Genomic DNA, 14,753 nt, shown 5'->3' with positions numbered 1-14,753 from the left:
ATTGGGAATATGGGATGGTGTTTTTACAGGGGGTAGGGTGGGGGGAGGTGTAGTATAGGTAGCTGTGGGAGTCGGTCGGTTTATAGTAAATGTCCGTGTTGATTCCGTTGCCCGAGATAGAAATGGAGAGGTCTAGGAAGGGGAGGGAGGAGTCTGAGACGGTCTGGGTGAAAGGTGTTAGTAAAGTGGATGAACTGTTCAACCTCCTCATGGGAGCACGAGGCAGCGCCTATACAGTCATCGATGTAGCGGAGGAAAAGTTGGGGGGGTGGTGCCAGTGTAGCTGCAGAAGATGGACTGTTCCACATATCCTACGAAGAGGCAGGCATAGCTGGGGCCCATGTGGGTGCCCATGGCTACTCCTTTGGTTTGGAGGAAGTGGGAGGATTGGAAAGAGAAGTTGTTCAGAGTGAGGACCAGTTCAGTCAGTCGAAGGAGGGTGTCAGTGGAAGGGCACGCTGCCTCGTGCTCCCATAAGGAGGTTGAAATGACTACTTTTAATCACTTTAGCCTCACTCCATTGCTATTTGAGTCCACATTGCCTTGTTATCATTCTCAGATATCAGTTTCTTTAAATAATTGAGCAGTACGTGAATTATGGGCTTGGATGTAATAAATGTTAAATGGATATAAAGTGAAAGAGGCTGCAATATTAGACTGTTAGATATAGGAGCAGAAGTACGTCATTTAACCCATCAAGTCTGCTCTGTCACTCAATGAAATCTGTTAATCTTCAACTCCACTTTTCTGCCTTGCCCCATAAACTGTGATCTCCTGAGTGAATAAAAATGTCAATCTTAGTAATGAATATACCTAATGACTAGCACGAAGAGCCCTCTGTGGCAAATAATTCAACAAATTCACCGCCCTCTTGAGAACAAATTCCTTCATAATTGATTGAGTATTTTGAAAAAGTAAAGAAGATTGATAGGGGCAGATTGGTGGACATGATCTGTCTGGACTTCAGTGAGGCATTTGACAAGGTTCCTCATGGGAGACTGGTTAGCAAGGTCAGATCTCACGGAATATAGGGAGAACTAGCCATTTGGGTACAGAACTGGCTCGAAAGGAATGTTATAAAACAAAAATTGACATCGACTTTATGAGAAGGCACTAGGGCTATTGAACATAAGAAGCATCTTCATGAGGCAGGACATACGGAGTTCAGGGTTGCAACCCCCTCCCTAATGGCATTGTAGATGTGCCTATGCCAAATGGACTGCAGCATTTAAAGAAGGCACCTCACTATCAAATTGTCAAGTCCAATTAAAGATGGACAACAAATATTGGGCAAGCCAGCAACACCCTCATTCCAAGAATGAATTTTCTTTTAAATTCCAGTACTTAGGGTCTTGGCAGCTGAAGGTATAGCTGCTCATGACAGTGATAAAATTAGGGGTGTTCATGAGGCAAGGCTTGCAGGAAAACAAATATACTGGAGAGTTATGGGGCTGGGAGGAGATTAAATAGTTAGGGAGGTGGGAGACCTTAGTGGGATTTGAAAACAAGAATGCAAAAAATCACTTAAACGGTAGCCAATGTACGGCAGTAAATGCCAGTTTGACAGGTAAACATGACTTGATTCCAGCAGCAGAGGAATGCCATTAGGGAGGGGGTTGCAACCCTGAACTCCGTGTGTCCTGCCTCATGAAGATGCTTCTTATGTTCAATAGCCCTAGTGCCTTCTCATAAAGTCGATGTCAATTTTACAGAGGGTAGAATGTGGGAGGCTGGCCAGGAGTGCTAACTCTGGAAGCAACAAAAACATGGAGGGTTTCAACAACAAATGAGATAAGGCAGGAAAGGAGCAGCCCAGATTGAGTAGATAGTTACAAGTTGATCGGGAGAATGCGGAGGAAGTGCTGATGGTTATGGTGTGGACATGTGGCTGGGAGCATATCCTGGAGTCAAATGTGACATCCAAATTTTAAACAATCTGGTTCTGTTACAGACAGTTCCCAGGAGAGGGACAAATTCAGTGCAAAAGGAATGAAGTGTGAGGCAGGGAAAAAAAAATGTCTTTATATAAAAGGGTAGTTTGTTGCGGATATCATTAGTGAAGAAAAATCAGGCAATGACTACCGCCCAGTGACTCTCATATCCATCATTATGAAATGCTTCGAGAAGTTAGTAGTACACAGAACATAGAACAGTACAGCACAGAAATGGGCCCTTTGGCCCATGATGTTGTGTCAAACATAAATTAATCCCTTCTGTCTTCCCTTGTTCATCCCAAGCCTTGATATTATCCAGATCTTGTTGCATTTGAACATGGTGCTTCAGTGAAGGACTGCTTCCCGAAAGTGATGCAGAGCAATAGAGGGTTTTTTTTGAAGAATCCCTGCAGTCTGGAACAAGACCCCTCGGCCCAACAAGTCCACACGGACTCTCCGAAGGGTAAACCAACCAGGCCCATTCCTCTACCCGATTATCCTATATTTACCCCTGACTAATGCACCTAACCTACACATCCCTGAACACTATGGGCAATTTAGCGTGGCCAACCTGCACATTTATGGATTGTGGGAGGATACCAGAGCACCTAGAGGAAACCCCTGCAGACACAGAGAAAATGTGCAAACTCCACACAGATAGTCATCGAAGGCTGGAATCAAATCCATGTGCCTGGATCTGTGAGGCAGCAGTGCTAACCACTGAGCTACCGTGCCACCCCAATGGATGGGCTGGAGTTCCAGGTAATGTGGTGGAGCAACAGAGAAGGGAGTTGTGTGTCGTCCCTTTGCAAACCTGCTTGACATTACTGATCTCAGCTTCAATCCTTCTCACATTGACATGTTGGCTGCTTCTAACCAAGCTATTTGTGTGTTACGACAATCATAGAATTCCTGCAGTGTGGAAGCATCAGGGCCACGCTGCCCCTCTGAAGAGCATCCCACCCAGACCCATCCCACTACCCTATCCCTGTTACCTTGCATTCCAATGGCAAATCTACCTAGCTAGCACATACCTCGACACTGTGGGCAATTTAGCATGACCAACCCCCTTGATTGTATGTCTTTGGTCTGTGGGAGGAAACCCACGCAGACAGAGGGAGAATATGCAAACTCCACACAGACAGCCGCCTGAGGGTGGAATCAACCCAGGTCCCTGGCGCTGTGAGGCAGCCATGCTAACCACTGAGCCATTGTGCCACCCACAAATTACTAAGGTACTAAGTTCCTGTAACTGGGCCTGTACAGGTACAGATCACCTGGTAGTACACAACGGTGTATCCCATTTCCATGGTTATGCCTAAATTTGAAATGCCATGGAGAGGCATGGGCAGACTTTGCTGACATGGTGCAAGAGCTGAAAATGTGTTGCTGGAAAAGCGCAGCAGGTCAGGCAGCATCCAGGGAACAGGAGAATCGACGTTTCGGGCATAAGCCCTTCTTCAGGAATGAGGAAAGTTTGTCCAGCAGGCTAAGATAAAAGGTAGGGAGGAGGGACTTGGGGGAGGGGTGTCGGAAATGTGATAGGTGGAAAGAGGTCAAGGTGAGGGTGATAGGTCAGACTGGGGTGGGGGCGGAGAGGTCAGGAAGAAGATTGCAGGTTAGGAAGGCGGTGCTGAATTCGATGGATTTGACTGAGACAAGGTGGGGGGAGGGGAAATGAGGAAACTGGTGAAATCCGAGTTCATCCCTTGTGGTTGGAGGGTTCCTAGGCGGAAGATGAGGCGCTCTTCCTCCAACCGTCGTGTTGTTGTGGTCTGGCGATGGAGGAGTCCAAAGACCTGCATATCCTTGGTGGAGTGGGAGGGGGAGTTGAAGTGTTGAGCCACAGGGTGGTTGGACATGGTGCAAGCCTTCTATGAGAGTTGAGCACTGCTCACTTGCATCACCATCTCCCTTCCCCCCGCCCATAAAACGTTTTAATATTGATAAGTTTCATTTGCAATTTGTCAAGTTTCTGTTAACCTTTTGATTGTTTTACAGTACCATATCAGGGATTATTCAAACTTGTTTTTAAACTATTTTCTTTAAAAGAATAGATAAATCAACATTCTAGATACATTATTAGTAAGGATTAGGGCATGGAATCAGATACGAAATATGACTAGCTAACAAATTCAGATTTAGAATACTGAGCGTATTTTACAGGAAGACGCCTGGTAAATTCCATTTGTAATTTTTTTCCCGCTTAGGGCAACCTTTCCAAGGCAGCTCTGAAATTCTTCAGTGATGTATTTTAATAGATAATTTCAGACAAGTTGTGTCGCATCTTTGGGACTTGAACCCAAAATTCCTGTCCTAGCGGTAGGCAAACTATCACTGTATCTGAAGAACCCACCGTGATGCACTTCATACGTTGAGCCGGATATACAATAAGTTACACCACGTGCACTGAGGCAATAATTTAAGTAGCTGCTATTATCTTCTGAATTCGTTATTAGAAAGCACAAGGTTATATATCGCTCACTAAAAATGAAAACCCAATACATGAACAAAATTAGACACAGAAAAGAAAATCGAGCATGCTTGATTTCATACCTCCTCTTCCATTTTTGGTCACAGCTGAATTCTTCGAACAAAACTCAGCGCCTGAATAAGAAACCCTTCAACTTTTATTAGGTCACGAATACGTGAAGATCTCCTGAGGGACAGCCGCCGTGGTTGTTTCATCACACAAAGCAGTACCTGTGCGTCTTTCTGACAGACCTGCCGTCACAGTCTGCAACCTTCAATCAAGCTGGGTCTCAACTCTTTCCCAAGTTGTTCTTTTGCTGAACATTTTGCTCAGGGTTACTTTATCTAGCCGAACTGTAAGTTTGCTGTGACTGAACGAACTTCCTGAGTTTCGTAGAATTTTAATGTGTTCCATAAAGCTGTGCTGTCTACTCTAAGATTATACTTGTTTCGGCATCCCAGCCTTATACAAGTCATTGTGTAACATCCGGGCACACTGTTGCCATTTGTTACCGCGTTCCAGTTGCTAGGTTTCCGAAGGTGTTACATATTAATAACCCTGTCCTCATTCTGAAGATGTAGCTCTCGAACATTTCTCGGGAAAGGATTCTTTTGCAAATGAATTCTTAACTACGAGTCCATAGTCTAAGTCAGGAAGTGAAACTATACACAGAATACGAATGTGCTGTATGTAAACTGTCTTATTAATGCATTTCAGACAATAGGCTTTTTTTTTAACAGCTAACAATGATCCTGGCCATTGTAGAGTCTCTCTATACATTTAACAAAGAAACAAATAATAGTTTTACCGCTGAGGCATTGTTGCAAAATCAAATTAAGGGAAACTTTTAAAAGGAACTTACTGAAATCAAATTAAATTGTCATCACAATGGGTGGTGACCCTGATGTGGAGGTGCCGGTGTTGGACTGGGGTGGACAAGGTCAGAATTCACATGACACCAGGTTTTAGTCAAATACCATCACTTTGAAATATCAAGCTTTCCAAATACTGCCCCTTAGTCAGGTGAAGTGTAGAGAGCACATCGGCACAGAATTTATAGCAGAGAGATCAAAAGACCATACGAATGGGGTGAGTGGAGTGTCCACAGGTTGGATAATAACTCCCTGCAGGTGATCAAAACTGTCAGATGGTGTGAGTAAAGTCTCAACAACTGAATTACAAGTGAAGGAACAACCTATCATTTGATTAATTGATGCAGAGAGATAATTACAACAAATTAAAAATAAGGCCGAGCTGGACACAACCCACATGACTGGACTAACGTGATAATAGTCACATGCCAAAGCAACAAGTAATCCAAAACTGTACAGAGAGATCATAACAAGTGATTAAGGGGATTGTGTCAAAACAGGACAGTAGGGAAGATTTTACAGATACAGAACAATATGGTAAGGTTACAGGTAGCACGACATGAACCAAGATCACAGTTGAGACCATTTTTATGGGTACAGAACTTGGCTATCAGTTTCTGCTTGGCGGTTCTACATTGTTGTGAATCTCGAAGGTTGGAGGACCTTTACCCAAAGATCAGGGACTGAATGTCCATGACTGCTGAAGTGTTCCCCAACTGGGAAGGAACATTCCTGTCTGTTTGTACATTCTGCATAGTCTCACCGACATACCATGCCTTGGGACATCCTTACCTGCACCATATGAGGTAGACAACCAAGTCACAGGACTGTGTCCCATGCACTTGGTGGGTGGTATTCCCCCATATGATGGCAGTATCCATGTCATAGAGTCATAGAGATGTACAACATGGAAACAGACCCTTCAGTCCAACCCGTCCATGCCGACCAGATATCCTAACCCCCCAATCTAGTCCCACCTGCCAGCACCCATCCCATATCCCTCCAAACCCTTCCTATTCATATACCCATCCAGATGCCTTTTAAGTGTTGCAACTGTACTAGCCAAAAGCAGCAGTTAAACAAAAGTGGTACAGCAAGTCTAATCGGTGAACCAGAATCCAAAAGTGATGTCAAACTCAGGAGAAACATACACAAATAAAAACATGTAGGATGCAATCCATCAGATCACTGCTGTTCAATTAATTCAGCGAGTCCTGAATGTTTCCGAACTCCGCACTGGTCTCAAAGACCAGCCCTAGCTCCTGCTCTAGTTGCTCCCAATACCACACAGAGTTGGATTTCTCCCAGTAAGGGTAAAGGTTGGAGTTTTGCTTTGCCCTGGGAGGGGGTACATTTTGGGACTCACTCACTGATCTGCCACCTCCCAAATGGTCACACTGATTCATGAAGGGAGGCAGAAGGGGTTAAGGGTGAGTGAGGGTGAAGTTACACTTTGAGACTGACTCACTGACCTGCCGTGTCCAAGCTGGACACACTGTTTCATGAGGGGCTGGGGGTTAGTGATGGGGTAGTGAGGGGGTTGATGGATGGTGAAGATGGTGTGCTGGGGGTAGACTTTGGGACTGACGCACTCACCTACCATGTCCCAGATGGATACACTGTGCCACTCCTACTCTTGATATGGTATACCTTGGCAGGGTTGTCTGGTTTTATGGTCAATGTTGTCCCTCGGGCTGGGTAGTTTGCTGTGAAAAATAGTCTGTTTAAGGTCTGACGGTTGTTTGAAGGTGAGAAGTGGAAGCATTGGGATGACCTTGGGAAGAAGCTCATTGTCATCGATGATATGGTGAAGGCTACGAAGAACATGGTATAATTTCTCAGCTCTGAGGAAGTTCTGGACAACAAAGGGCAATGTGTCCTGTCTCTGTTTTCTGAAGTTGTTGCAGTTTTTCGCTATGGCATGTTGGAACCGGCGATAAATGAGTTGACATCGTATCCCATTTTCACGAGGGCATCTTTAGGCATCTGTCATGTTCCTTCTTGCCTGAGTGGATGGGTGGTGATGCATTCCAGCTCAAAGAGCCTGTATGTTGTCACAAAGCTAGTCCTTTTAGGATATTCTGTCCTTGATGTTTTTCAGAGGGGTATTAAACCAGGCCGGGTTCTGATCAGACTGGTTTGGTACAGAGATGAAAAGGATTTTGATAGGCCTTTTGTTTATATGTAAACAGATGAGACTTCAGGCCAAAGTGGTCATGTTTTGGAAGTGACCTGTAGAATGAAAGGGGAATGGTCAGCTCTCTAGTTGAGTTTAGTTCAGTACAGAACTGGTTGGGAGTTCAACAGTGAGCCGTGTGGAAACTTTCTCTTCTGCCCTTCTAATTTCAACCTGTTAGCATCTGACCCTTTTTTGTACTGTGTTTTAAATGGGGTTTGGTTATTGGGACTGTCGTGTATATTCAGAACAGCATACTTAAGTCTAGTTTGGATAGACTGAGTTCTGTAAGGGTTATTTATTCTGTTCTTTGTGATTCATTGTGTAATTTTGTGAATAAAGTTTTTGTCTGTTTTAAACGTGGTAGTCAACCTCGCTAACTTAATCTGGGTAATTTTCACTGTACACATAGCAAAACAAATTGCAAAGTTATAATCTGGGCTGCCTGCTTAAGAATGTTTTGAGTGGTCTGGCCTAGTCCAAAACACTATCCTTGGTGTGAGACTTACTTCCCTGCATATCTCATTTTGTGAACAACCTGGAAAAAGTCTACAATATTCTGCCTCTTCAAACTATACCCCCCCCACCTCCAAACAAAACCTGGGTTGACAGTGACTGTCCCAAAGATCTTTCATCAGCTAAAGCCACACATGCCCAAAAAAAGTTATATGTGTAGACGTTCATATTGGTACAGGTGATGTAGCCAATAAATTAAGACCAGAGAATTTTTTATTTAAAATAAAACAATTCAGTTGTGATCTGTACAAAATTTATCACACAACAACTGTACAGGTCTAAAACCCGAAAGAACTGCAAATGCTGTAAATCAGAAACAAAAACAGAAATTGCTGGAAAAGCTCAGCAGGTCTGTCAGGATCTGTGGAGAGAAATCAGGATTAATGTTTTGGATTAAGTGACCCTTCCTCAGAAATGGTACAAGTCTATCATGCGACAAGTTTTTAAGCTTATTTTATTCATTCATGGGATGCGGGTGTCATTGGCTGAACCAGTATTTGTTGTCTATTCCTAATTGCCCTGCAGAAGGTCATGGCAAAGTATCTTCTTGAAATGCTGCAGTCCTTGGAATATAGGGACATATTCAGCACTGTTAGGAATGGAGTCTCAGGATTTTGACCCAGTGACACTGAAAGAGCAGCAATATATTTCCAAGTCAAGATGGTGTGCAGCTTAGAGGAGAACGTGCAGGTGGTGGTATTCCAATGTATCACCTGCCCTTGTATCTTGAAGGGTGGGTTTGGAAGATGCTGTTGAAGGAGGCTTTAGTGAGTTACTTTAAGGAAAACACACAATGTAATCAATGAAAATTTACTGTCAAACACTGAGCAGCTCTTTTCAATGTTACAAATGACACTGTATGCTACCATGCCAAAGATCCTTGTTTTTCTCAACTGACCTGCAGCCTTTTGATATGATCAATTACAGCAGCGTCCCCCACTGTTGTCCAGCTGAGACAGACTGGATTGGCCAGGTTAAGTTCCTAGCCAATCATAGCAAAAATTCACCTGGAATAGTTTCTCCATCTGCTTCTTCCCTATCACATTTTTGACTGCTTAGGATCTATGCTTGTCTCCCTGCCATCTCCCATCAATATGCAGGCCTTCAATAAACTAAGGGTCTACTTCCGTGTGTATGCTAATGACACTTGGCCCAGCCCATTATCCCTCCACTGTTTCTGAATGGTCAGGCTGTTTGTCCCATATTCAATATTGGATAGCAGACATCTCCTCCCAACAAAATATTTGTAAGACCAAACCCATTATTGTCAGTGCCTGTGACAAGCTTCCTCACAAGAGATTCCATTACTCTACCTGCCTATGTCTGAGGCAGAAACAATTTTGTTCCCAACACTGATGTCTTAAGACTTCTGGCTACATTTCCACACCATCAATAAGACTGCCATATCCATCTCTACAACGTCATCCCAATACCACCCTGCGTCAGCCCACCTGCGACTGAAACTTTCATCTATGTTTTTGTTCCCACTAGACTTAACTAAAGCTAACATGCTCCAGGTCAGCACCTCCATGTTCTATTTTCCATAAACTTGAGATCATCCAAAACTCTGCTGCTCATTTCCTGATGCATCAATTCCTGCTCACCTATTACCATTGAGCTCCCTACCCTACACTGCCTACTGTTCAGCAATGCCTTGAATTCACAATTTCCATTTTGCTGGCAAGTCCTTCCAATCTTTACTCCTCCATAACCTCCTCCAGCACTACAACCCTCCCAAGATATATCTGTACTCCAATTCTGGCCCTTTGTGCAATCCCTATTTTCATTTGGGAAGGGATGGTGGTTCAGAGATTACCTCACAGCACTAAGGACCAGCACTACAACCCTCCCAAGATATATCTGTACTCCAATTCTGGCCCTTTGTGCAATCCCGATTTTCATTTGGGGAGGCATGGTGGTTCAGAGGTTACCTCACAGCGCTAAGGACCCAGGTTCGATCCTGCCTTGGATGACTGGCTGAGTGGAGTTCGCACATTCTCCCCGGTGGGTTTGCTCCGGTTTCCTCCCACAATCCAAAAATCTGCAGGTTGGGTGAATTGGCCATGCTAAATTGCCAAGTTAGAGTAGAAGAATAGGTCTGGGTGGATTACTCTTCGGAGGGTCGATGTGCACTTGTTGGGCTGAAGGGCCTGCTTCCATACTGTAAGGAATCTAATCTTTCAGAGCAGGTGTGGTTCTGAATAGTTTAAGTTCTGAAAACTTAATTATTATGGAAATTGGATAAAACAGAACAAGGTTAAGTTTTCACTTAAGCTATAGTAATAAGTTCAAAATCCATGTACTGAATGAGAAATATACAATTACTTCTCTTTATTCAACTTTTGGTCTTCAGCTTTTTCTTATCTGCTTCTCACTTTCTCCCTCTTCATCATCTCTCATCTTATTTTCTAGATTTTCCCACTACACAGAAACAAAGGCAGGATCCCTTTTATTTTGGCATTTATTCAATTAACTCCTTCCCCACTTCAGTTACCTTCAGCCCCATGTGTGAGTCACTTTCCAGGTTGACACATAGTGGTATGGTATCACACCATTACATAATGTTGTCACATCAACTATGTATTGACTGTATTGTCCCTCAAAGCTACAAGATTCTCTTTCTTAGAAGGACCTTGACATTGCAATCATGTGTTTTACAAACACAAGCAATTCTCATAGACAGCTTCAAGGTCTTAGCTTTTTATTGCAAGTTGGCCCATTTTACAAAACTTGCCATAGTTTTTGTAGAGTCTACTATGTTAGCATCTTTTCCCTGCTATGCTCTATTTGTAAGCATTCACACTTTACAACGCTGCAAAGACAAGTTTGCAATAAAGTTAAATTTCAATAATTAGTATTCTGGTTATTAGTCTAATAATCTTATAAATTGTTACACTGTGCTTTCAGCTCAGCAGGAAGTAGAAAACTGAAATGGTGCGAGGCGGTTTCCTGAAGCAGCCGTTATATTCAAAGCTGCCATTTGACATGGTGCTGGTTGGGTGGTGTAAAGCCCCGCCGTAAACCTCGTTTGGGTGAACCCAAAATCAAACTGCACGAACACGATTTATTCCTGTTTTGAACATACATATCTTTCAAATGGATATTCGGTTATGCACAGGAGCCATATCTTAATTATTCACAATAAAACTATTATGATCTGCAGTATATGATTTATAACCCATAGGCTATGGTCTGTGCAAAAAGTGAGTGAAATAAAAAAGTGCATGTTTTAATCATGTATACAGTGAAATATATTTGTTAATTAGGTGGTGAAAAAGCTGTACTTGATGGCTCATTATATGACTTTGTAATATTGTTTCATTGCATTTGAAGGCAGTGGACTACAAATTTAATTTGTTATGGGTTGTGAGTATAGAAGGCTTTCTCTTTGATAATTCTCTCTCCTTCTATTGGAATCATTCTTTATTAAAACATGCTCAGGTTGTTGGTGTAGGGGTATATTAAATATCTTTCACAACTCAGACAGAATGAGTCCTAGCTGCAATCAATTTAAAGTATATCATCACATATTTGATTATGATTCGGAAATCTTAGAAATTATTTAGTTTATTGATTCCAAAGCTGGTATTACAGTACAAAGATGGAATCCCAATTTGTTTGCCTGACACAGTGTTCAGAATAGACTGAATAGTATTGTGTTTTCAAATCAGCTTTCTTTTCCCTGTTCAATAAGAGACAAGGATGTTGATCCAACAAAAAAAATACACAAATGCAATTAAGATAAAAGAACTTGCAATAAAAAGCACCTTGCACAATCTTAGGATGTACTAAAGTGTTTTACTGCCAATTAAGTACTTTTGACGTTAGTCAGCCTGGCAATATAAGGAAACATGACTGCTGGTTTATGGATAGAAACATTCCACTAATAACAAATAAATAAATTACGGTTTTCAATTTCAAATGCTGATGGAGTAATATATATTGGGCTAGGACAGTATTAGATAATTTAAGCTTTTCCATGAGCAATCTAAAGTCCACCTGAGATGCGCAGATGGTGCCTCAGTTTAAAGTCTTTCCCAAAAGATAAAATCTTCAATCACATGACATACTGTCAGTAGTACATTGATGTGTCAGCATAGATTACTGTTTCAAGTATTTTGAGTTGAATTTGAAGCTTTTGCCGCAGAGGACTACCACTAAGTCAGCTTTGCCAAATAGTGAAACAGACCTGACTTGCTGAATTAATTACTCATGTTCTTATTAGGTCTGTAGCACTTCTGATCATTTCTAAGGGGAGAGGTTAGGTGTAGTGGGAGTACACTTAAGTTGAGGAAATACAGTTTCAATCTCTAATCAAGTAGAAAAAATGCTTATTAATCAAGATGTGGAGGAGCCAGTGTTGGACTGGAGTGGACAAAGTTAAAAATCACACAACACCAGGTTATAGTCCAACAGGTTTATTTGGAAGCACTAGCTTTCGGAGTGCTGCTTCTTCATCTCGTGGTTGTGAAGCAGGACCATACGACACAGTATTTATAGCAAATGATTACAGTGATACGATGATACATTGAACAAGCCTAGATTGTTAAATCTTTCATCTTTTAGAATGGGTTTGCTGGTTTTGGTTCTTTAATATGTAAATCCCAGAACTTCTTTTAAGTCAAATTCTCAAGACAATGTAAGGTTTTATAACAAAAAGTGACATCTCAACTCAGACAATGCCTTAAAAGGTATGAAGTAAGAGACTGCCTGTATCCCAATCTTGTGTCAGACTGGTTCTATTTCCAAAATGGAATTTACAAGTATTATATGGAATGACTGCCTGCATTGACTGCTTGCAGGTTGTGCATTTTTTGAGCAAAATAGAATGTATCTGCAAATATAATTCTGCAAATACAAATTCACCCCATAAACTTCTGCGTGTACGTGTGCAGGAGAGAGAGAAAGTGAGTGTGAGAGTGGGAGTGCACGTGAAAAAGTGTGTGTTTGTGTGTGTGCAAGCTTGGTAAAGTGTGTGCAAGTGTGATGGGGTATAAACCTGTGAGAGGGTGCATGCCTGGATATGCGTATGGGGGTGGTATGTGTGTGTATGAGAGAGAGCGTGTGTATGAGAAAAGGTCTGCGTGAGTGTGTGAGTATCTAAGAGTATGTGTATATGTGTGCTTGTGTAGTGGAGTTACCTGTAGTGTGACATGAACCTAAGGTCCCAATTAAGGCCATCCTCATGAGTACAGTACCCATGAAGATGGCCTCACCTGGTAGACTCTCTATTATACACACACACTCTTACATATTCATACATGCATGCAGACCCTCTCTCATACAGACGCTCTTTCATAAACACTCACATAAAGCCCTCACACTCACACCCACACACGAACCCTCTCACAGCCTTATGCTCCATCACACCCATACACACACTTTATCAAGTTTGCACACATGCAAACACACTCTCTCTCAAGTGCACTCACATGCAGACACTCACTCATTCTCTCTCCTGCACGCGCACACACATAGAAGTCTATGGGGTGGATTTGTATTTGCAGAATTATATTTGCAGACACATTCTATTTTGCTCATAAAATGCACAACCTGTAGGCAGTCAATGCAAACAGTCAATCCATATAATATTTTGTAAATTCCACTTTGGAAATAGAATCAGTGTGACTCAAGATTGGGATACAGACAGACTCTGACCTCACACTTTTAATGCATTGTCTGAGCTAAGATGTCACCTTTTGTTAAAAAATCTTAAGTTATCTTGAGAATGTGACTTAGAAGTAGTTCTGGGATTTACATATTAATGAAGCGAAACCTGTAACCCACTCTAAAAGATGAAAGACTTAACAACAATCTTAGTTTATTAAATATATCATTTTACTTGCATGACACTATAATCTTTTGCTATAAATTCTGTGTCTTACGGCTTCACAGTCAACTGAAGGAGGAGCAGCGCTCCGAAAGCTAGTGCTTCCAAATAAATCTATTTAATCAAGGTTTACCATCCATGATCATTGCAGATGTTTCCTTGCATTATGTGGTTGTTTGGGACAGGCGTACATGGCTCCACAAAGAATACAATGGCCAGACATGAATGGGTCAGGAGATGCCCAACATAAGTAGTGCAGGTCACCTACATAGGCAGCAATGTCTATGATGTGGTGAATAAAGATGCAAAATAAATAATTTGTGGTAATTCCAATATCTGCTTTGGTTTTTTCTTATTTTCAGGCCAAGAAAGAATAAGAGAACAATAGCCATTGTTCAAAGGGGACCAAGAGAGAAATCTTTGAAACTAGGTAGCATTTTTTACTATTCATCTCCAGGAAAAAACTTTTAAAAATTATGTGGTTTTAATCATATAAAAAAAAACCTAGTGGCAGTACTCATCTAATTGCCTGGATTACAAATATTTATTTTACTTGAAAGTAATTTACTTTATATATAAATGTACTTCAAAACTTGTCTTGATAACCATAAGATGCTATATAAATTCAAAATATTCAAAGATTTTGCCTTCAGGTTATAAGCTAGTTTCAGTCATCTTCCAATAGGAACAGATTTTATGAGGCTGCAATCAATTATTTTCCATCTACACAGGATCATGGATATGTAACAAAACAAAACTGTTGGGGCTAGGGTAATTTCAGATGGTGCAGTGTTGCAGTTCATCTTGGTGTCACACGCCAGCCCACAGATGATGTTGCCATCTCCCTCAGTGGTAAGGGGACACTGTGGAGGTCATGAAGAGTGAAGATTCATAAATTGGTTTGAAAATTGGGAAGCAATAAAAATTAATTCTCAAATGGAATGAAAATGGG

At 41.8% G+C, this 14,753-nt stretch overlaps 2 protein-coding genes across 2 annotated transcripts in view; both read right to left on the bottom strand.

Annotated features, from left to right (window-relative positions):
* Nucleotides 1-4,756, bottom strand: part of dnah3 (dynein axonemal heavy chain 3) — a 191,003-nt gene extending 186,247 nt beyond the window's left edge. The window contains exon 1 of the mRNA XM_043712084.1: nt 4,491-4,756. Coding sequence (XP_043568019.1) covers nt 4,491-4,502 — 12 coding nt within the window. The 5' untranslated portion in view covers nt 4,503-4,756. The remainder of the gene's footprint in view (nt 1-4,490) is intronic.
* Nucleotides 1-14,753, bottom strand: part of LOC122560882 (melanin-concentrating hormone receptor 1-like) — a 70,786-nt gene that overhangs the window by 21,174 nt on the left and 34,859 nt on the right. The window lies entirely within an intron of this gene.

Source organism: Chiloscyllium plagiosum, chromosome 21 (assembly GCF_004010195.1).
Source record: "Chiloscyllium plagiosum isolate BGI_BamShark_2017 chromosome 21, ASM401019v2, whole genome shotgun sequence".
Taxonomy (NCBI): Eukaryota; Metazoa; Chordata; class Chondrichthyes; order Orectolobiformes; family Hemiscylliidae; genus Chiloscyllium; species Chiloscyllium plagiosum.
This window is presented reverse-complemented; position numbering and strand designations above follow the sequence as displayed.